Source organism: Rhinoderma darwinii, chromosome 7, assembly GCF_050947455.1.
Source record: "Rhinoderma darwinii isolate aRhiDar2 chromosome 7, aRhiDar2.hap1, whole genome shotgun sequence".
Taxonomy (NCBI): domain Eukaryota; kingdom Metazoa; phylum Chordata; class Amphibia; order Anura; family Rhinodermatidae; genus Rhinoderma; species Rhinoderma darwinii.
Window position 1 is genome coordinate 21,113,045 of NC_134693.1, and position 24,562 is coordinate 21,137,606.

At 43.5% G+C, this 24,562-nt stretch overlaps 1 protein-coding gene across 3 annotated transcripts; it reads right to left on the reverse strand.

Moving 5' to 3' along the window:
- Positions 1-1,767: 1,767 nt before the first annotated feature.
- Positions 1,768-23,295, reverse strand: SSX2IP (SSX family member 2 interacting protein). 3 transcript variants are annotated; one of them, XM_075832937.1, is made up of 14 exons: positions 23,125-23,295; positions 15,718-15,827; positions 14,673-14,821; positions 12,765-12,974; positions 12,557-12,667; positions 10,310-10,445; positions 9,157-9,232; positions 8,623-8,800; positions 8,358-8,508; positions 8,130-8,266; positions 4,400-4,525; positions 4,177-4,288; positions 2,703-2,838; positions 1,768-1,897 (listed from the first exon to the last, which is right to left on the reverse strand). In XM_075832937.1, exons 2-14 carry the CDS (start codon positions 15,752-15,754, stop codon positions 1,861-1,863), a joined length of 1,596 nt encoding a protein of 531 aa, XP_075689052.1. In that variant the 5' UTR covers positions 15,755-15,827; positions 23,125-23,295; the 3' UTR covers positions 1,768-1,860. The 3 variants fall into 3 exon arrangements, with proteins under 3 accessions (XP_075689052.1, XP_075689051.1, XP_075689053.1); XM_075832936.1 differs by having other exon boundaries at positions 4,400-4,573; XM_075832938.1 differs by lacking the exon at positions 15,718-15,827 and having other exon boundaries at positions 4,400-4,573.
- Positions 23,296-24,562: the final 1,267 nt, after the last annotated feature.

Below are 24,562 nucleotides of genomic sequence, written 5' to 3' on the forward strand. Positions count from 1 at the left end.
TGCAGTGCAGAAACGGCACGGTCCTCCGCCATATTAATTGGATTTTTTGAGAAGAACCTCTTCTAGATACTTCTATGGACATGTGCAACCAAACAGCACATAGGCAATACATGACCAGCAGCTCAGCTGCCAAGAGCTTTAACGTTGAAAACCAGAATGTAAAATTTTATAACCACAGACATGGAGGGGTTTATAATGATTTAAAGCTACAGACAATATCAAGTCTAAATGACTATAACAGGATAGCAGCGGTCTGGTTCCCACACTTGTCAAGGAGAGGGAGTAGGTCTATCGGGCAGACAGAAGTAAACGCTCCCAACTCAAGGAATTTAAACTCTGTGTTTATGGTGCAATGTATAAAAAAAACAAAAAAAAAAAAACAGCTCTGGGGTCAGACTTGTAGTGTCCTCTACAGGGAGCAGCCAGGGATGTGTTCTTGAATAAGAAAGCATGCGAAGATATGAGATTGTAGTCTCAAATGTGTTACCACATTACCCATGATATTCTAGACCGGTGGTCTGCTGCTTGTGGCCCCTCTCCAGGTGTTGTGGGACTACAACTTCCAGCATTTCCTGATACTCCCACACAGCCATGCTGGTAGCTTTAGTTTCACCACAGGCTGCAGATTATTGTAGCCGCAGCATCGAGGTCTTCTTCATAGACTACCAATATACACAGCATTTTCAGCAATGCAATTCTAATGTAAATGACAACATTTTGCATGATCCTAATATTAAAAAAAAAATAAGTTCAGGTTATAGATGAACTAGCTCCAAAACATACTTACAACACGCAAACATGAAGAGCGCCAGCAGCCATATTGTAAGACGATCTAATAGTAATAAAGCAGCCGGATTTGTGTCCATCATTGTTATCTGACAATGAGGATTCTTTAGCAGTGGACTGCAACTTTGACTACTACCAACATGCTTTCAGAGCATGGTGGGAGTAGTCATTCTAGAATAGTAAACCTCACACTCTGGCTCTTCATCTGTAATTTTGAAACCGTTGAGGGAGTCACACGTCCCGTCACAGTACAATTTATAATACATGATCACTTGGTAATATACGTCTAAAACGTCAAGATTTTAGTTACCCATCCCCAAACCAGTGGGGGAACCTATCCGGGCATTAAATAGGGGTCTGGCCTACCAGCAGGCACATTGTACCCCAGGTATAACTTTCCTCTTGAATGATTTTCAAGACTGAACGCTGTTCAGATATATCCATGCACTTCTAGAAGAGACATCAAATGTGTTCAGCCAAAGTAGGGCCATGATATTCTCGAAACTTTATTCCCTGAGAAAAAAAACAAAACTCATTCAACATTCAGCCAAACCTATCACATCTGCATACAGCGCGCACATACAGCGCGCACATACAGCGCGCACATACAGCGCGCACATACAGCGCACACATACAGCGCACACATACAGCGCACACATACAGCGCACACATACAGCGCACACATACAGCGCACACATACAGCGCACACATACAGCGCACACATACAGCGCACACATACAGCGCACACATACAGCGCACACATACAGCGCACACATACAGCGCACACATACAGCGCACACATACAGCGCACACATACAGCGCACACACGAGAGCAAAAAACAAAAATAAAATGATAAATAGATTTAAAAAAAACGGCCAGACAGGCTGAATAATCCATTTGCTCCAGTAGTCGGGCAGCCACAACGCAACTTTAGACAGGCAGTGAAATTCATAGCACAAGACACAGATGAGACCAGGAGAAACGTAGTAATAATTTAAACCAGTCAGAAACAAGGCCACTGGCCGGTGTGTGCAAGTGCGGAGGATGATCCGGCATCGATGTCTGCCTGGACTTCACAAGTCGCTGCCATTTGAATCAATTCGAGCAGTTCTGGAGGAAAAAATAAATAAATAGGATCAGAACAGGAGGAAAGAATTCGATCAGCTCACAACTCTAGAATTCTTCTTCCAGTAACATTTTACTCCACAGCTGAAGAATAACTTTATGCAATTAAACAGCGCCATCTGCTGGACGCTTAAATCTACAGTTCTCTCCAATGAAACGATTAGGGGGGCATCTTATAAATTTGTAATAAAACCAGGTAGTGATGCCTTTTTTGTGGCTTTTCTACGCCAGTTGCGTAGAAAGGTTGATAAATTTCCCCCATGGTGAACGGCAGAACGCTCTGCTCATGGGCTCCCAAAAATGCTATGTTCTGAGATGCCTCAATAACCTGCCTGATCAGAAGTGAAGCTTCACTGTAAAAAGGAAACACTGGAAATGTAAATTCCTGTATCATCCATTAGGCCTCATGCAAACGAGTACGTGCATTTGGTAACCGTATTGCGTATGATATTGCGGCCGCTTACTTTTGATTGAGGTTCCTTCACGGTTTGAGATTTCCTCTAGAAGCAGTGAATTCAGTGCTTCTGGGGGAGGTCTCCATCTGATATATGGCATGTGATTGGAGTACGCTGCAATATTTTTATTTTATTATGCAGAATCCACAAGCAGTTCCCACTATATTTGGATACAGTGGTTTGCATGGCCCTGTTGCGTCCATCAATTTGCAGGAACTTCTTTGTTTCTGTGGCGTAATCGTACCTCATGGGGCGCGAAGGTGTTACTAGAAATGGATTACATTATACTAGGACAAAGTGGATTTTTGTCCGTGCTGCATGATGGAGATCTGTACCTGTAAAGAGGCTGTTTAGTGGCAGGAATAGCTGGCAGTGATTTTCCAATGGTTCTAGTCACATCTCCTGAAGATGATGGGCGGCGGTTACTTTGCAGAGACTTCGATTGGCTATTGTGAGATTCGTGATCAGGGCCTGAAAAGTGACAATAAACCACATGAAATATTAGACGACACTTTCTATCAGAGCTACTGGGAACATGCACAGATATGTAGGTAAACAATGCATGAGATCTAGAGTTCACCACACACAATGATCTGAATGATAATGCAGACGAGCACGGGATAATAAGATTTTTTCAATATTGCACAAGTTCGTTTTACAACAGGTCTTTCCTCCTCTATGGGATATCTGACAGGCCACGGCCGCCCTAAGGAATGTGCTTCTTCCCATATAGACTCTTTCTGATCCTTATTGGAGTCGTCTAGTTTAGAAAAAACATTTTCAAAACACCTTATTTTGCAATTCTGAGCGAATATATGGGGGCTCACTATATCTGAGCGAATATATGGGGGCTCACTATTCCTGATCCTCATCTTAGTCAAAGCAGAACGTGGTTACAAAGTGTGTCTTGTTCTGGAGGAGCCAGGACCTCTGTGCTTTACAAAGATAGACCAGTGATTGAGTGTGTAATGCTTAATTTTACCTGTGGTGGCGCTACAGGGGAAATTAACACTTTCTGCTGGGTACCAGCAAAAGATAACAGCTCATCTCCAGAGGTTCCAGCAGCAACAACCTGTGATAAACTATTTTCACAACGTTCGGAGCGATTTTGGTTTATGCTAATGAGCTTTCTTAATGCCCAAGTGGGCGTACTTTTACTTTCGACCAAGTGGTCGTTGTACAGAGGACTGCATGACGCTGACCAATCGGCATCATGCACTCCTCTCCATTCATTTACACTGCACTAGCGATATCAGGACACTGTAGTAATGTTAGGGCTTGTGTATGAGGCTGCACATAGTGATATAACTATATCGCTAGTGCAGTGTAAATGAATGGAGAGGAGTGCATGATGCCGATTGGTCAGCGTCATGCACGCCTCTGTACAACGCCCACTTGGTCGAAAGTAAAAGTGCGCCCACTTGAGCATTAAGAAAGCTCATTAGCATAAACCAAAATCGCTCCTAACGTTGTGAAAAAAAGATCGTTTTTTAAAATAAAAAGCATTACTGTCACCTACATTACAGCACCGATCTCCTTATATAGGAGACAGGGCACTTATAATGTGGTGACAGAGTCTCTTTAATCTAATGACAGCAGTCAAGCGAATTGTAAGTTATCTAGTGCAATGTTTGGTCGGCTTCCTCTGTATATTAGATCTATACTACATCTAGTCAGTCTTATGATTTACGTCACAACTTCATTGTTAAAACTGTCGTCTTATTCCATTCATGATCAATTTAAATAATTGTAAGAAAAATACAGAAAAGGTGTTCCCAAAAACCTGCTGGTGCATCTTGTGAAACTTACTTAAGGCCCTTAGAGATTGGCAGTGCTCGGAGCTCTTCCGGTCAGAAAACAAGGTCATATTCAAGAACTGGTGTTTTAACCACAATGCTCGGTCTTCCTCAAACATTTTTCTCTAAAGGAAAAACAAAGAAAAACGTATGATAAATACAGAACAGACAAGGTGTGGGAGCGCCATCTAGTGACCGCTTTTAGCACTTTTTTGTGTTACAGGCAGACAAATTACCTCATGACCAAGACGTATCGCAGCTTCGGTGAAATTTCTTCTTTCCTTTTCAAAGTTTTCCTTCTGCTCGTCAAACAGTTTCCATTCTTGCTGGATCCGCTCCTGGTCTTCTAGGAGGTAGCAATCCTGCAGCAAGGTGGAGGTATCATCATCACTTGCTACAACAACCTGTTGCTGTATATGAAAATATAATCATTAGCTAACCTCTTGAGATTTCGTCTAGAAGAGGAGAATGGTTTAGCCCATTGCTGAGCATCATTGCCAGTGATGATTGAGTGCAGCATCGGAGGTTGTACTAGCGTCTTATGTGAAGTTTACTTTTGCGCTTTTTTATGCATTATGGCCACTTGCACTGGCAGCCATATTATATATTAAAAATCCCATTCAACCACTGACACAAAGCCACGTGTTTGATAACAAGCTGCCCGTCAACCACACAGAATGCCATATTTCCCGTGTCGGTGTGGGTTTTCTTATCCACTGACTTCTAAGAGGAAAGTCGCATGTAAAAAGCTTTCCTCATGAAAGCAATTTTAGGAATGTTTTATTAACCTACGTTTATGTTGCTGATGTGTAAACTAGGTTTTAATTTCTCATCATTTCACAGATCTAAGCTAATACGATTGAAGTTAAACATAGGCTACTGTTAGAAATAAAAACCAATGGATGCAAAAATGTCTACACTGCGAGTTTAAAAGTTCAGCACTGAGAATAACGTACGTATTCGGTATCCCTACAAAGATTACAACTTGCATGAAGTGTTTTGTCTAACCCCATCTCAGATCAGCGCCTACTCACTGCTGCTAGTCCAAGTCTAAAGGGGGTTTTACACTGGACGATTATCGGGCAGACCAGCGTTCACAGAAAACAGGGGAACGATCAGCAGATGAACGAGCAAACGCTCGATCATCTTCTGGTCGTATTGTTTTAAAAAAGTCAATTATCAACGTTGTCGGCAGAGTAACGACCGTTCGTCCCCATCCATAGCTCCATGTGACAGAAGACGAGCGCCGATCAACGATGTCTTGTTGATCGGCGCTCGCTGCACCGGCTGCTATTCGGTCGATGTAAAAGGGTCTTAAAGGAACAGTGTCACCAAAATTTTTTTTTTTATATCAGTTTTATGTTCGGGTTTTATTAAAAATGTTTATATTTATTTGTGTGTTACTTTTTTCTATTTTTACACTTTTTCTTCCCTATGGGGGCTGCCATTTTTTTTTCCATTTCTGTATGTGTCGATTAACGACACATACAGACATGGAATACGGCAGCTCCAGTCCCATAGGGACTGCGAACGGGGCCCGTTCCATCCACTTTGGTGTACGCCGTGTGTGTGGGAACGGCGCATGCGCCGCTCCCACACAGTCCGATTTGAAATGCGCGCCGTCCGGCGCCATTTTCCTGTGGACCGGAGGTCGCGGCCGGGCAGTAAGATTACTATTTCCGGTCGCGGCTTCCGGACTTGTGCACATGGAGCAGCGGCAACTGGAGCAGGTAAGTGATTTCTATGTATGTTCGTGTTTTAGTGTGTTTTACTAGTGTATGTAAACCTACTACACTGTGTGTTAGCTCAAAAAATGGCGACACACAGTGTAGGAGGTTAGACCGTTCAATCCCCTCGTTTCTCCCGGCACTAGCCAGGATAAAGGAGGAGGGGATTCTGAGAGCTCACTAGAGCGAGGGATTTTTTCCCAATTTTGCAGCATAAAGCAATGTGGTTGCTTTACCACATGCAATGCTGCAATTTTGGGAATTGCTCCATCTAGTGACCAGTGCTGGGAAATATTATAAATTGAATCCAATTTATAATATTTCCTGACTCGTGGAAAAAATAAAAAAAATTAGAACAATGTTTAATCACCTACACACTAATTGTTTAACTAAAAAAAAACAAAACATGTTTTTCTGGCAACACATTCCCTTTAAGACAATGTTACACAAGCCCGAAGCTTGTGAAATAAGAATTTGTCATGTAATGTGCACCACAAGCCAATAGATGGCAGCAGTGCACCATAAATGAAATGCATCCTATAGATGTGGTAACAATTGTTATTGTTTGCACCAGTCACCCACTTAACCCCTTAGTGACCAGCCCATTTTAGGCCTTAATGACCAAGCTATTTTATTCGTTTTTCTATAGTCGCATTCAAAGAGCTATAACGTTTTTATTTTTTCGTCTACATAGCTGTATGAGGACTTGTTTTTTGCGGGATTAGTTGTGCTTTTTAATGGCACCATTTTTGGGTACATATAATTTTTATATTAACTTTTATTAACCTTTTTGGGGGGGATTATAAACAAAAACTGAAATTCCGCCATTGTTCTATGCGTTTTTAAATTGACGCCGTTCACTGTGCGACGTAATTAACATGTTACCTTTATTCTATGGGTCGGTACGATCACGGCGATACCACATATGTGGAGGTTTTTTTATGTTTTACGACTTTTGCACAATAAAAACACTTTTGAACTAAAATTATTTGCTTTTGCATCGTCGCTTTCCATGAGCCGTAATTTTTTTATTTTTCCATCAATGTAGTGATTTTTTGGGCTTGTTTTCTGCGGGACAAGACGTAGTTTTGAATGGTACTGTTTTGGGGTAATGGGACTTATTGATTCATTTTTATTATGACTTTTTTGGGGGGCAATGGAAAAAAATTGCAATTTCGCCATAGTTTTTGGCGTTTTTTTTTTACGGTGTTCACTTTGCGGTTTAAATTACATATTAACTTTATTAATGGAGTCATTACGGTCGCGGCGATACCACATATGTGTACTTTTTTTTTTTTTTTACACTTTTACTAAATAAAACCACTTTTTATGGAAAAAAATGGTTATTTATTTTTTTACTGTACTTTTTATTAATAATCTTTATTTCACTTTGATGACTGATTTTATTAGTCCCACTAGGGGACTTTACTGTGCGATGTTCCGATCGCTGCTATAATGCTCTGGTATACTTCGTATACCAGAGCATTATTGCCTGTCAGTGTAAATCTGACAGGCAATCTGTTAGGACGTGCCTCCGGCGCGTCCTAACAGGCATATGTCCAGGGCAGACCTGGGGGCTTTTATCAGTCCCCCGGCTGCCATGACACCCCATCGGAGACCCGCGATTGCATTCGCGGGCCGCCGATGGGTGACAGAGGGAGCGCACTCCCTCTGTAAACAAAGTTAAATGCCGCGGTCGCTATTGACGGCGGCATTTAACGGGTTAAACGGCCGCGATCGAAGTAAACTTCGATCGCGGGCGTTGGAGCAGGAGCTCAGCTGTCATCAGACAGCAGAGCCCCGGCACCAGCCTGCACGGGAGACCCGTGCAGGACTTAGACTAGGCTGACGTGAAAAGGCGTCAGCCTAGCCTAAAGCCCAGTAGTGAATGACGTTAAAAGGCGTATTAGTGGTCACTAAGGGGTTAACATCCCTTTGATCCTCTGATCGGGAGGGAGGATAGTGGAGAACTGTGCAAATAAATTTGCATTGGGTCTTTTAACTAATTATTGCTAGTACATTTGCAAATTTTACTCCAAAACCTTTGGAGGACTGGGAAACTGTTTAGTGGATATAGATTTCCCTAGACGCAGGATACTGGAAACTTTTTTTATATAGTAAATGAAGCAACACTATACACTATTAAATCACTTAAACTACATTAGAAAATAACAACTTTACACTCAGAAATGATTTCCGGTGCGTTCCAGCTTATTAACCCTTTATAGCGCCAAGGTACCTGTAACAGGTGCTGCTGGTTATTTATGGTTTCTTTACAGCTTTGAATTTCCTCTTTTAATTGTTCGAGCTCCTTTTCATGATCTTCCCTGGAAATCAAACCTTTACGATCTGGGGATGCCACACGTACTTGAGAAGCTGCAAACAGATCACAATATATATATTTATTACCAGCCATAATTCTCAGGAGCAGTATGCCAACAGTAAAGATGCGGACAGAAAACTTCACCTTGGTGGTCCAGCTTCTCCACGTGACTCTTCAGTATGCGCCACTGCTGACGGATGCTGTTAACCAGCTGCTCTCTGACCGCCTCACACGATAATTCAGTCAGGTTGTCTTTACTGGAGTCTGCGGTATCATCTTCCCCATCCGAAAAAGCCTGAAAAGGCAGCAGATCAGTCAACAGCAGTTGTGACCAAACCATATACTACACGGCCGTTAGTTGTAAAGCTCAATAATTGGGTATGGAAGAGAATAGGACATCTACACTTACTGGGCCAAGACTATCCTCCAGCTTCTCTTTAGTTTTCGGTTTCTGTGGGCTGAGGATGGAGATCATTTCTTTTTTCATTTGCTGCAGGACTTTCTTCAGTTCCGCATTCTCCAACATTAGCTGCTTCTGTCTCTGTTCGTAGTCGCTGAGTAGAACCTTGTACATCTCCTCTTCATTTCTGAAAGGCCAAAAGTGCACATTATATATTGTCCAGCCAGGGACACTCCTAAAATTATATTACAGAAAATAGCTTTAGTCACATCACCTCTTAACGTACAAGCCGGACATATGCCCCAACATATGTAACTGTATGCCATATAGATGAATATGTTGCCCATTTGCCAAAATAAGAAAAAAAAACGCATACTCTGCAGTGCATGTTTTTTGTAGGATCCCCTGGAGTGCAAAAACGCATACCACCCGAACGTATGCCAAGAAAGCAGTATGGGCTAATTATACCCTATAGAACTTCGTTTTTATGAAATCTTCCCACCAAATTCTAATCCTTCTTTGCTATTCAAATATTTGACTCACTTGGCATCGGTTTTGCTTGTTCTCCAAGCCATCCTCTTGCCATCAGCTCGACCTACGTAGTTCAGCACATCGATGGCTGTTAAATAAACAGGTCAGTCATTTTAATGTAAAAAAGTAGGTGGAACATCGACGACATGCAAAGTTCTATCACAAACTTTCTCGGACTCTGGGTTACACTGTATTTTTAGAGATTTAAACAAAATCTGTTCTAGGTGCGGGTCACAGAGATTATGATAAAAAACTGCCACATTTGGTTGTTGAAAATCCCATGTCTAAGGCCCTGTTCACATCACACTATGACGCTCTGATTGACAGACACCCCAGGAAAAGCTCTTGACGTATACCTTTGACAGAGGCCTGTGAAACATTCCACTGTTTAGGCATACAGCCCGGTACGTCATCCATAGGTTCCCATTGTAACAAAAACAGAAGGCGCAGTCAACTTTTTTTTTTTTTACTGTACACAGTTGTATGTAGTAGCGGCCTACTACACTATTCCATACTTTTTTTTTGCTGTATACTGACGTATGCCATCTTATCGGGACCCACGTTGAGTTAACGACGTCACATGGATACACTTCCATTTACCGATGTGCTCGCTAAGTGTACATCACTAACGTAATGGGAACAGGGCCTTACTTTTCCTTTCCTGCAGTTATGTCTTAGGCTGTCAGATACATTGATTTCTATTGAAACCTCAAGTAAAAGGAGAAGCTAGGATGTCCGTATTAAACTACAGTTTCTAGCATTTTTTTTTTTCCTTATAGGCTATAAATGATTAAGGGTGTTGCCCGATTTTCTCACCGATACCAGATCACGTCACCCTCTACAGGCAACGTATCAAAACTGGTGCAAAGGAAAGGACGAGCAGTTGCTTATGTCAACCAATCAGACTCCACCTCATTTTTCACTGGTCCTCTGGAGTACTTTCGCATAGCAGCCAATCAGGTTGCTGCTTTCATTTTCCAATGTTCTTTGCATCAGTTTTTATATACCTACTTCATAGATTCCAGCAAGTCTCTGCACAGCGAGGCAAAAAAAAAAAAAAAAAGTCTAATCTTATGTACATTTAGGGCATTTTTCATCATCCAGTAATGATATTTAGGATGGAGGACGAGACTTGTGTACATGCACTGGACGCTTTTACACCTACAGATCTTTTTGTCTCTCTTGTCCATCACCAGTTGGTACAGTCTTTCCTTCAGCTTGTTAAATTCCCGCTCCTTCCTCTTCATATTATGATTATGCTGAGTGGAACGACTGGCCATGATGTTCTGCAGTTTCTGCGCCTGCACGAGCACAACACAAGCATTGATATTAGTACTCTGTCCTATTACATGAAAAAAATAACTCCGATTATTACCATCATTTGTTTAAACAGAGGCAATATATTCTACGGTCCACCAAGCTGATCATTTTACAGTACTGTATATAGAACTGGCATACGCCTATATAATATACATGTATTTAATACACACAGGCAACGGTTAGGGCAGTGCACACTTGATGCATTCACTCACACGGATCCCTGTCCCGAATGTGGCACACAACGTAACTTATTTACGACAGACCAATCACATAGGAGGCCATTTATAAGGGAACCGGTCACATTGTACATGATGTCCTATCTGCCGGCTGCAAGTTCTAGAGCAGGAGGATTGGAGCAGATTAACATATAGTTTTGTGCAAAGATATTCAAGATAATGTCATTTATTCATTCCTGCTCACTGCGGGATAAAGAGTCCAGTGGGCGGTCTCAACCATTGATTGACAGATGAGTATAGGAGTGTGAATACAGAAATAGCTGTCAATCACTAAGTAGGACCGCCAGCTGGACTCCTAAGCCCAGAATTAGCAGGAACATAAAATCAATAAATTACAGGTTATCCCGAATCTTTTTGCACCCAACTATATATGAATGACCTCAGCTCCTCCTGCTCTATAACATGCTGCCCACAGATCCGACAGCATGTTCAACGTGCCAGGGTCCCTTTAAAGTGTAGGGTCACCTTTGTTGAGCGAACATTTGTCATTTAGGGAATTGCGAGTAAGCACTTGTTACAAACTGGAGCGAGCAAATAATTGGGCAAAGTAGCAGAATAAAAAACAAATCCCACGCCGCCTCCCTACACATTTGGCCGCCCCTATTATGCTTATGGTACATCAGACACAGGTTGGTGTAATACAACCTATGCTTGCTGGTGGGAGGAGAAGGAAGGCAAAGAATTCCAATCTCCCACAACTTCCATGAACTATTGGAAAACCGCTAACTAAGCTCAATAATACCCAAGGCACGTATTAGGGAAATGCCTGTATGCAATTCCCTAATACTCATGTGTCCGTTCAGACAACATGTACCTACCCTTCAACTTAAAGAGGATTAGTCAGCTATCCTGAAATGTCGGTTTTAGTAAATACTTGTATGCCCCATAATATAATATTTCTGGAGCATCTATTCTTCGAGCTCTGCATTGCACTATCCCTCGGTTATTCCTCCTGGGAATGTTTGAATAAGTTGACAACTGGATGTTACCATTCCCTTTATTAATGAGACTGTAGAGACACACACGATTGATAAGGGGAATGGTAACACCCACTTGTCAATTTATTCACACATTTCCATGAGGAGTAACAGAGGCTCAATGCAGAGTTAAGGAAAATATTCTTCAGAATTACTATTTTATGGGAAATGCAAGTATTTACTGAAACACTTCAAAAGAGCTTATCGGTCGTGTTTAAATATGTTCCCTAAATGAACATATACAGAATACGCAAAATCCATGTGGTTTCATTGAACATTGAGATGCAAGGCAGGAGAGCTAACCGGAGCCCCCACTGCGGTCTGTTAGGGCCTGTTCACATCACTGTTCGCTTTCCGTTCCGGGGTTCCGTCGGAGGTTTCCGTCGGGTGAACCCCGCAACGGAAAGTGAAACCACAGCTTCCGTTTCAGTCACCATTGATAGCAATGGTGACGGAAACATCGCTAATGGTTTCCATTCGTCACCATTCCGGCAGGTTTCCGTTTTAACACCGGAATCAATAGCGGAGTCGACTCCGCTATTGATTCCTTCGGAAAACCGGAAACCTGCCGGAACGGTGACGAATGGAACGCATTAGCGATGTTTCCGTCACCATTGAGATCAATGGTGACTGAAACGGAAGCTGTGGTTTCACTTTCATTTTCCGTTGCGGGGTTCACCGGATGGAACCCCGGAACGGAAAGCGAACGGTGATGTGATCAGGCCCTCCCCATGACAAAGGTCATGTTGGTTGGGTGTAGTGATCGCTATCAAATTAAATGGACAGACCAACAGCCCGGCCAAGGTAAAGAATTATTTCTATATGGGTGAAGTGGGGTCACATGGTACGTCCCAAAACCATCCACTCCACATAACTGACCTCCTCTTTTTCGTTCTTCAGCAGCTGGAGAAGGTTGTGATTTTTGCACTGCTGCTGTCGTTCTCTCTCCAGGAGAGCCGCGTTTTCTCGTTTTGTTAGATCCAGCTGATCCTGGGGTTACATAGAGAACACATACTATATTAAGGATAGGAAATCATATTAGCGCATGTATTACTAATAGTAATGTGATTCTCTGGTCTCTGCTCACCCTAAGTTTGCTGTGACTGTTCTGCAGATGCTCCAAATCACTATTAACTTTAAGTAGCTGCATTTCTACATCTTCTCGTCTTCTCAGGTCACGGGTGTGCTGCTGGAGCAGCTCGTGGATACAGTTCATAATGGACACTACATGCAGCCTCCTTCCGCCACCATTTTTGGACAGGGTTTGTAATGAAGGGAACCCGAATGTTATAAGCTCCTATATGCATGGGAGAAATCATTGTAATGAGGAACAACAGAATACACAAAATTAAAAGATACATTTTATTTTCATAAACCAAACCTGTGGTCCTCACGGAGACCTGGGCCCGCCTAAATCACGGAGGAAACCCCTGTTAATGACATCATCTGGGTTTTTCTGTATGTCAAAGGGGAGTCGGTAAAATTCCACTATCCGTATTAAATGTAACAGCCTAACATCCGCACAACCAATGCTGTCCCTGCAGAAGAACTTAGACTTACATCTACATCTAAATATGTTAAGGGGTTAAAGACCATTTCCACTTAAAGCTTAAAACTGGCAATAAATTAGTAAATCTGATTTCGAGCAGCAGCCAAAGTTTGGAAGTTATGTTTTATTTACGAAGAGAGATATTGCTATTTTTCAATTACGTTGCAGTAGCCATTTATGAAAATTTTTTATTAAATATTGGTAGTCACCAATGAATTATCTTCACTGAAAGTTAAAAAACTCTATTGGTTATTGATCGAACATGCTGTCAAAATTTAACATCATCAGTTTCAGAAGCTCTAAATCAAAAAGCAACAACCAATATAAATGCCCTTCCGCTTAGTACTTTTTCCAAAATATCTGCTGCAACAAAACAGAAAATTGACAAAATCCATGCGAGCAGATAAAACGCTCTAACATCTGATTAAAGGGATTGTCCACTACCGGACAACTGATGACCTATCCACCGGATAGGTCATCAGTATATGATCTGTGGGGGTCCGATACCCGGACCCCACACTGATCAGCCGCTCTGGTGCCTCCGGGCACCGGATGTCCATGCCAGAAGCAGATGGCCCCGGTCACGGAATAGCAGCCGAGCTGCCACTCTGCTCATACTCAAGTGAATTGAAGCAGAGCGGAGGTTCGGAAGCACGGCCTATATGCAATGTATGGAGCCATCTGCTTCCGGCTCCGTACATTGAATACTGTGCAATGACCAGTGTGGGGTCCGGGTGTCAGACCCCCACTGATCTTATCCTGTGGATAGGTCATCAGTTGTCCGGTAGTGGACAACCCCTTTAACTATAGTGGCATTTTGTACATACCTAGAGCATGCAACGTTTTGACAAAAACATTAAAAACCAAAATTCTACGTATGTATGTAGGCACTCTCATAACACACTACATATTTTAAACAAACATCTGGCGGCAGCAGCATTTAAAAATAACACCAAAAAACAACACAATTAAAAGCGCATAAAAACGCGTGCGCGTGAAACCAGCCGAAGATTATTATTTTGGTGCAGGAGAGAAACTCTTAGTACTTGTATTAGGCAGTCTAACCTAAAGTATTAGCCCTATTTTTTAGTTAAAGGGGTATTCCCATCTTTTATGGCATATCCCCATACCAGCCTTACCGCTTGCGGATGTTTTAGTATTTCCCGGCCACCTCTCCATTGATCCCCTGCCTGGATGTGGCGGCCAGTGGCTGGGGACCCCCTTCTGGAGAGCCGGTACTGGCATTTATCAGCTATTTGTGGCATATCCCTTGGATACGCCATAAAGGTCTTCTACGGGAATAATCCTTTAATAATTTTATTTTGGATACAGTTTAGATTGGTCTTCATGACTTTGTGGCGGATCCCATCCTACAGAATAATGGATTTACGTCCCTGTCTGGAATGCTTGATAATGTGATTTTACTCAGGGCTGTATTTTACTGACCTGGTCGATGTAGGTTATACACTGCTCTACGTTATCTTCATTACAGAAGTTTGTTTCTGGAGACATTTTGGCTATGCTGAAAGCGGGCTGTAGGAAGGTGGAGTCAGTCATTCTGGGCTCCGAGTTGTATCGTGAAATAATTCTGCTTTCTGGGAGAAATGGAGAAAATACGTAATGAATATCAAGACAGAAAACATAGCAACAAGCATAAAAAAAATGCTAAACGTTCAGCACCGCACCCCGGGAATGATTAACCCCATAGAAATTCCTCCAGACACTGCAGGTAGATTTATTATATTATTTGGCTACAAAGACCCTGACGAGATCAGCTCCCCACTGTGTCGATTTTGAAAAGACTTTGTAATCCTGTATATTGTCCCCAACATTTTGCAACTACCTGAACATCAAAGCCTGGTCGGACTATAACCGGTATTTATTATCAGGTTTACTCCAGGAAGTTGAGCACGGTTGAGGAATGCACCAGCGATCGCGCCTAAAAATAGTGTAATTCCATGCAAACCTGAAGCCAGAAACTAAGAAGAGCATTTCTCTGAAGTTCTAGTGGCAGATTTTGTGTTCACGTTTTATATTTTACTTCCTTCTGGAAGGTTCTACTTTTTTCTATATATGTTTCTACGAAGGACCTATAAACCATAATATCCGATAATCAGGTACCTTTCAGGTCTCATTAGGAAATTGATTGAGAACAAATTACTAAAGTTTATGCAAAAAAAGGCAGATGCCCTCTGTTTAAAAGGGAATCGGTCACCAAGATCATACACTGTCCCAATATGGATCTAATACGGGACCTGTCACCTCTCCTGACAAATCTGTTAGTAAATACTTGTAATCTGCATAATGTAACAATGCTGGAGCATATATTTTTTGAACTCTGCATTGTGCGGTTCCTACGTTATTCATCCTGGAAATGTATAAATAAATGAACAACTAGGTGTAACTATTCCCCTTGTTAATAGGACGTGTAACTTATAGCAAAATGTATGCCCACGTGAAGGGAACAAGAACTATCAGAATGTAGAATTACCGGATTCTGGCATGTTTGACGTCCTCCAGTCGCCCATAGCCAGCCTACAACATAAAGATCAGTAATATCCTGTATACAGCAGAGGGACGGATCACCTACGTAGACATTCCCTGAAATGACAAAAATATGAACATTAACGTCAACAAACCTGAAAACCCAATACAAAATACACCGGACATCGGTCATACGAGGGACTACCGATGGTATAAACCGGCCCAGTGCCAGGAAATACACCGCGTGTGAGGTCAGAAGACAGGACGCTGTCACTTTCCAGGATACACACGACACGTGAAGGAGCCGCTGAGGAATGGACAGGATAAAATTCCCATGAATACAGCATGGAGGGAACAAACATTTGTATTATGCATGACGCTATTGTTACGCACACAATATATGTGTAAGTATATAATGTATACATGTGCCTAAGAAGATAATGCAGTGTTGTAAGCGGTGTGCGCTGATCTCCCAATACAGGACTGTGGCAGAAAACAACCGGAGATCAGAGCGATCAATTCCACTGAGAAACAGCAAGAAAACCACAGCTGTCCTTTTATTAACCCCTCCGCATCATGCCGTAACTGTATGGCGCGGGCAGAGCACAGGTGTCGGCTGTAATATAGAACCGACATTCTGCTGCGATGGTGATGGGAGATCACTAGCAACTGCAGCATCCAGACGGTTGGACATTGGAAAGGAGCTTAGTCATCAGTAATCGTCACGACACACAGGATAAAGGTATCATGTCATTTATACCACACGGTCAACGGCATAAAAACAAATCCAAAAAACAATGGCAGAATTACTTTTTTTTTCTACCCCCCCCCCCCCCCCATCCACCCAAAAAATAAAATAATAAAAGTTAATAAATATGTACCCCAAAACAGCGCCATTAATACATGCATATTTTATTGTTCTCGGAATGTGGGGCCACATTTGGTTTCAACTGTATTTTTATTGAAAATTTTCAAAATATACATATGACACAGAGGCATGGGAAGGCCATGCAATTCACTTGACATCGCAGTAAATTCTAATAGACAAACAAGACATCAGGGAAAAGACACAAGGGGAAAAAAGGGGGGGGAGGGATAGTCAGTGCTCAATCTACAACCTAATCTTGAGATTGGGGCCACATTTGTAAGGAGCTCAATTATTCCACTGCTCAACACTTTTAATATGTTTTACTTCTATGCAACCCCTCAAAGTGTTCCCATTTTTGGCATATTTATAGGATAATCCATAAATGGCTGATGGTTGCAGGAGTCCTACCTCTGCGACCCTCTCTCTAATCAGGAGAATGGAGGTACTGCTGGCCCCTGTTTGCCAATTCCCCGCCACCCCAATCATTTATACTTCGCAATAAAGTGTACATAGAATGCGGCATCCGGGTTGGAGAATCCCACTTCTCCCGTTTTCCGCATAGGTGAGGCTTCCAGATGCAAGACTAAGAATGTGCTATAAATGCATGAGAGGTGCGAGTCTTAGGGTATGTTCACACGAGCACATTACGTCCGTAATTGACGGACGTATTTCGGCCGCAAGTCCCGGACCGAACAGTGCAGGGAGCCGGGCTCCTAGCATCATAGTTATGTACGATGCTAGGAGTCCCTGCCTCGCTGCAGGACAACTGTCCCGTACTGTAATCATGTTTTCAGTACAGGACAGTAGTTCCACGGAGAGGCAGGGACTCCTAGTGTCATACATAACTATGATGCTAGGAGCCCGGTCCGGGACTTGCGGCCGAAATACGTCCGTCAATTACGGACGTAATGACCTCGTGTGAACATACCCTTACCTATGGGACCCTCACCTATAGGAAAAAGGGAGGTGTGGCATTCTCCAACCTGGGTGCCGCATTCTAGATACACTTTCACGTGTAGTATATAGATATTGTGGCGGCGGGAAATCTGCAAATTGGGTCAGCCACCCCCTCCCCCGTTCTGCTGATTAGAGTGTCCCGGAGGTGGGAACCCCCCGCACCTATCAAGTATTTATAGCATATATTGTGTATATGCCATACATGCATAAGATAAGAATACCCATATAACTTCTATAAAATCTGGGCTTTGTATAGAACGGAGCTATAAAAACAATGAGGAGGATATCACTACTCGATGTACATTGTAGACCATACAAATAAGCCCTTGTGTATTACGTCCAGTTCTTCCGCCTCGGTAATCCGTATAACGCTGCACATGTAAATTACCCAGCGCTTCGGTATTACGTGATTTATCACAACCAGCTCAGGTATTACCGTCTACTGTACACATTAACCCCCTGACAGCGTCTATTACGTGGTAAGAATCAGTCCGATAAGGAACATCGATTCCAGAAATAGAAGCCGCACAATCTACTTACAGCCTCTCCTATTTGTGCATGTAATCCCCTCCAGATGGCTCGGCTTAAATGAAATACACTTCTCGTTTATTCCGATGTTATACAGAGAACCTGCTCACAAGTCATTTTTACTTTGTTCTTTAACGAGTATTGATGAGAACAGTAAATTTTAATATAAAAAGGGAGGACCACAGAGCAAAGACAACTAGCGAATACAGCACAGGCCACGACATTGTGTATCACAAAAAATAAAAAAAGAAGGGGGGGGGTGAATGTGTGACAGCGGCTTCCGGAAAAAACACCGGAATAATAAAACGCATTGGGTGAAAGCTAGAAAAAAAAAAAAAGGGTATCTTTGTTGCATTTTTAGGAAAATTCGCGCAAAACTGTCTAATTGTTGTTTGTTTTTTTAAACACCATGGAAACCACGACATCATTACTCAGGGAAATAGATAAAAACACTTAAAAAAACAGATAGTTCAAAAACACACACACTGACACCATGGAAGTTGAGGAGTCCCTATTGTTTTCCAGGTTCAAGCATTTTTTTTGTTTGTTGCATAAAATAACCTAAAACACGCTGGACGTCAAGCGTAAAAACCGGTGTGGAGCGAAAGGCAGTTCGCCATATCAACCAATTAGATCACTTATCTAATTTTCTGACCTGTAGTAAAAAAAAAAAATAATAAATAAAACCCGTAAGGCTGGATACTGATTGCTTGCTATGCACAGCTTCTCACTTTTCCATCTGGACTCGTGGTACGGAGCCATGTGACAGCATCCGCATGCGGCCGAAGCCTGCTCACTTGTGGTGGCCAATGGCCGCACAATTTTGCTGGATATTACCAGCAAAGTCATGTGGCCATTGGCCAACACAAGTCAGCGGGGTTTCGGCTGCATACGGTCACTACTACGTGGCACTGAACTTATTAGTTTTATACATGAGACTCTCTGTCGGAATGAGCCCAGTGCCATCAGCAGGTCTGCACTAGAGGACTGTGCGCCTAATTACCACATCGTAAAACCACAGCTATTTGTCGTAAAACACATGCGGTTTTGACGTGCGTTTTTAGGCCACGTGGCACACTACCGCAATGTGTGAACGTACCTAGTGTTCACCGTTAAAACCCGGCAAGCCAATTATGGCATTGCATAACCGTAGTTTTTTCTGTGTTTTCTTCACGTAGTTTTAATTGCACCTCAACATGGGAATGTACCCCAAATCTGCTTATGCAAAACAATATTGTGGCATCACATCACACTACTCAATCAGTTTTAACATTTGGCCCTTTGGAAGTCCCTATAGGTTTATAGTATTGGCCCAAATCGCCCCCATTAATTTCAACAGAAGGCAGAGACGTAATTTTTCACTGGGCGGATTTCGGCCGCTCAAAGAAAAAACGCTGCCGCTCATTTCTGAGCATTTTTTGCCCGTGGTCCTTGGATTAGATTCAATGGACGCGGGCAAAAAAAACCCTTAAAAAAAGTGGAAAAGAAGCATTAGAACAACGCTGGCAGTTCAAAATCTGCCTGCAAAAAACTCGGTGTGAACTAAGCCTAAGAATTCAGTTGCTCCTAGTAGAGAATGACACTTTTTGTTGCAGATTCTTACAGCAAGAGGAAAAAAATATAATTATTTTTTTGCCTCCACATAGGAACACAGAGGTATTGTATGGGGCCCAGTGTAATATATAAGCGCCGTATTCCATATCTGTTACACGGCTGCGTGCATGAGGCCTTTTTCTTTGACATCAATAATGGAAAAACGCTACATAAAAGCAAAAAGAACGGGAAAGATTGATAAATCATTCATTTTTCAATTTTCTAGTAAAAAAGCAAAACAAAAAACAAAAACCTGCAATAGTGAAGCCGCCTAGAGCTGCAAGAATAGGACGTTTAAAATCCCATATTCGTTTGTTTCTGAGTGAATGTAAATTATTGCCCGGGCTAAATGCACAAAAAGATCTACGAGAACGAATATAATGTCAATCATTGATGAAAACTGATACAAGAAAATGATAACAACTATCAGTAAATGTTGCTTGTTCGATATTCACGTTACATCTGCCGCTACAATCGAGAATGCATTAAAAATGGTCATAAATATGATTGTGCTGACACAAACGTCAATACTCGTAACGATATTTCCTGCTGCTTTACTATGATGTCAAAATGCAGATCCTCAAACCCTAAATAGACAACGAGGCAACAACGTGTCAAAACTGTAACAAAGTATATACAAAATATCAACACAAGAAGACAATACTGAGCACAAAGCACTTACTGCAGGTGACTAAAGCCTCCAATGTCAGGAACAATCCTCTGCGTCTATCTCCTCCAGCATTTACCACCCTGTGCCCGGAGATAAGGAGCTTACACTGGGAACAACCCACACAGCTCACCCCGCCTGCTGCTGCTAAAGGTCATAAACTAAAGCTTCCTTCATGAACACCGGACAAGGAGGATACCAAGCTCAAACCTTTCCCATTCATCTGCCTGTGTGATGGTCCAATGACAAGTTGTAACAAAGCGATCTGCAACAATTTAAAGGGGTTGTATGGGATTGGAAAAACATGGGCCACACTTATTTTTGCAGCTCAGCCCCTTTCGCTTGACTTAGGCCCTGTTCACATCAGTGTCAGAAACTCCGCTAGAGCCTTCGTTGCAGATTCGCTGAGTTTCGCTGGGCAAAATAGCGCAGAACGCAGAGCTATTTTGTCCAGCAAAATGACGGAAACCATGACAAAAACCATTAAAGTCAATGAATTAAAGGGGTTGTCCACTACTGAACGACTGATGACCAATCCACCGGATAGGTCATCAGTATATCATCGGTGCTGGTCCGACACCTGGACCCCACACCGTTGAGCCGCTCCAGCTGCCTCGGGGCATCGGCTGCTATGGCCCATTACGCAATGTACGATGCCGGAAGAAGTTGGCTCCGTACATGGCATTGCGGGCGTGCTGCTGATCTGCAGCTCTGCTATTCACTTGAATAGGAGCAGAGCTGCAGTACTGTAGCATGGCCGCTATTCAGTGGCCGAAGCAAACTCCTTTCAGCACGTAGGTCCAGTGCTGGGGGGCAGTCGGAGCGGCTTAAGGGGTGATTTACACGATCGTGTGTGTTTTGCGCGCGCAAAAGGCACTTAACAGCTCCGTATGTCATCACCATATGATGCGTGGCTGCGTGATTTTCACGCAGCCGCCATCATTATGACTCTGTTTGTTTGTAAAATGGTGCTTTTCTGTTTTCAATCATACTTCTTACAGCTGTTGCGAGAATCACGTGCGTCCCACGGAAGTGCTTCCATGTGGTGCGCGTGATTTTCACGCACCCATTTACTTCAATGGGTGCGTGATGAGCGAGAAATGCAGAAATATAGGCCATGTCGTGAGTTTTACGCTGCGGACTCACGCTGCGTAAAAATCGCGGACTGTCTGCACGGCCCCATAGACTAATACAGGTCCTTGCGAGGCGCGTGAAATTCACGCGCGTTGCACGGACGTATATCACGTTCGTGTAAATCCGCCCTTAGGGTGCGGGGTCCTGGTGTTGGGTCCCACCACAGATCATGTACGGACGACCTGTCCGGTGGATTGTTCATCTGTTGTCCGGTAGTGGACAATCCCTTTAAGTAGCGTACCGTTGGTTTCCGACATGCGACTGATCGGGCGCTTCCGTTTTTCCTCTTATTCTGTTCCTATGACGGAACAGAATTATGACAATCTTAGCGCAGATGTGAACAGAGCCGGAGATTATATATATATATATATTATATATATATATTACACACACACATACATTTTATACCTAAAGCGTGTGTCAGGTTAGGACGAAACGTTTTCACGTACCCTATTTGGGAATTCTGAGTTAATAAAGGAGAGGTCCCCCATCTCTTAGCCCGAGAGGAGATTAAGCAGCCATTAATCTGGAGGATCCGGCAGATCTGTACATTACACAGACAGCCATTGATCTCAATGAGAACTCGAATACTTCATCCAAGGCCTCATACACACAACCGTGCATTTGCGTCCGCAACATATCCGCATTTTTGCAGCCAAATTGCAGACCCATTCATTTCTAAGGCCCCATGCACACGACCGAGGTTTTCACGGCAACTCAGGAGAAGTAATTTTGTGGCCCAGATTTACAGGTTCACACCACTGGCGAAATCATTTATTTTTGTTGTGGATCCGTGACTCCTGATAACACCGATGCACAGAAAAGGATTTTCGTGGTCCAATGGATGCGTGATTTTGCAGCCGCAAAACCACTAGTGTCACGTGCATGAGGCCTAATAGAGAATATGGGGGTTCTCGGATGCACTATAGGGCGCACACAGGGGGACTGCGGGTTAGGAAGGATTTGTAGGGACTCCTGTGCACATGGCCATTTTTTCATAATGATCCAGTCATTCCATTGTTGGGATCGGCTACTATCTTAGCAAAAAATACATCATTGCAAGAGAGCCGTGTGATAAAAAGGTCAATTGTCACCCCCTCAGTGAAGGTAAATGAAGGGAACGGATATCCTCACCTGTCCTGGATTTGACCTTCCCACCAAAAAGCTGTAAATTTTGACAGGTGACTGGAGGAGGCATCAGCTGGATAAACAATGACCAGGGAAGAGCATCTGCTCAAGAAGGTGATCGCACAGATCCCAATAAAACAGAGGTTGTCAAGGGCAATAGGTTCCCAACGACATTCTAAATATACAGGGCACAGGCTCCTTCCCAAAAATAACACCGCACGTGGACCCAGGGAAACGTCACGTGATTGCAGTGGACCCCCCCACCCTCTCTGATTTTTTTTATTTTCCGGGCCACTTGTTGTTGGTGTGCCCCTTTAATACATTTTAGAAACATTATCCCTCCAGATGAAGACTAACAACCAATGGCTTGTCACATGTTGCGGAACTACAACACCCAGCATGCCAACAGCTGGAAATCTGCAGCCACCACCATAAGGTCTCGGTGATAAATCCTCCAGTAGAGAAGCGTCACAGCGCACATGTAGTCACCCCATGTGACACGACATACATAGCGTTCCCTTCCCTAGAGCCGCTGGTACCTGCTCGTCTCCTTCCCGGGTCATACAGTGCAGGGAACCCGGGGGCTTCTCGGCCTCCGGTTTATAATCTCGTCCCACCAACTACCGGCTCCGAAGGCCTGAGCGGTTACCAAGCAACCAGAGAGCGGCGGGCGGGACGTGACTGGTCGCCAGGCAACCAGGGAGCGGAGGGGCGGAGGGGCGGGGACTCAGCACCTGTTACATGGCGCGAAGAACGCCGGGAAGAAAGCGTTACACCTGCTACTGCTGACCGGGTTGTGGGCGGGGCTTGCAGGACAGTGTTGTCTGAGAGGGCAGGAGTGGTGTCATGGAGATCCTCCTGTAACTACAGGCAGATTATAATAAAGTTTATATTGTGAAGCGTCTGTGGCTCTACATGTGCTGGATGTCAGGCTGAAGTAGAGACCACTGGTTTATAAGTACTGTCCAATGACATCACACTGTATATGAAAGCTATCACTTAGGGTCCATTCACACGTTGCGGTTGAGGTGTGCTTAGAACCGCCTCCAAAAAATGTTGTTTTTCAATAAGGTTGCACGTTTTTTGAGCGTGTGCGTTTTGCGCGCGCAAAAGGCACTTAACAGCTCCGTGTGTCATCACCATATGATGCGCGGCTGCGTGATTTTCGCGCAGCCGCCATCATTATGACACTGTTTGTATGTTTATAGACAGAAAAGCACGTGGTGCTTTTCTGTTTTCAATCGTACTTTTTACTGCTGTTGCGCGAATCACGGGCGGCACCCGGTAGTGCTACCGTGTGGTGCGCGTGATTGACTTCAATGGGTGCGTGATACGCGAAAAACGCACAAATATAGGACATGTCGTGAGTTTTACGCAGCGGACACACGCTGCGTGAAACTCACGCACAGTCTGCATGGCCCCATAGACTAACATAGGTCCGCGCGAGGCGCGTAAAAATCACGCGCGCTGCACGGACGTATATCAGGTTCGTCTGAATAAGCCCTAAGGGGTTGTTCCACGAAGGACATTTATCAACTGTCCACAGGATCATGCTGGCGTCGGGGAGCGAGACACTCTAACCCCCCGTTTTCCAGCGCAGGTGTACTGGATCGACCAGGCTGTGTAGCGAGACGGGTATGGGAGAGACAGTCGGCTTAGTCATCTTTGCAGCATGAAATGGGAATCGAATAATGGCCGCAGGAAATCGTCTATCGTGCAACGAGAGCAACAAGCGGTGAGCAGCGGCACGTCACTTCCGCCTCACATGCTCACACCCAACCTCTCGGAATTCACATTGAAGATTGTGGTGGTAAAGGGACAAACACAATCTAAGGCCCCATACACACGACCGTAGATTTAGTCTGTAATTACGGACCCATTCATTTCTATGGCTGACGGACACTTTCCCGTATAGTTACAGGAAGGTGCCTGTGCCGTAAAAGGGCTCCACAAAACATAGGACGTCCTATTTTTTGC

What these genes read in the sequence shown, in the direction of transcription:
- SSX2IP (XM_075832936.1), bottom strand. Translation starts at nt 15,754, where the DNA reads ATGGGCGACTGGAGGACGTCAAACATGCCAGAATCCG. An exon ending in ACAGTCACAGCAAACTTAGG is followed by an intron (nt 12,668 to 12,764) that starts GTGAGCAGAGAC and finishes ATGTAACCCCAG; the next exon opens with GATCAGCTGGATCTAACAAA. An exon ending in TGAAGAACGAAAAAGAGGAG is followed by an intron (nt 10,446 to 12,556) that starts GTCAGTTATGTG and finishes GTGCTCGTGCAG; the next exon opens with GCGCAGAAACTGCAGAACAT.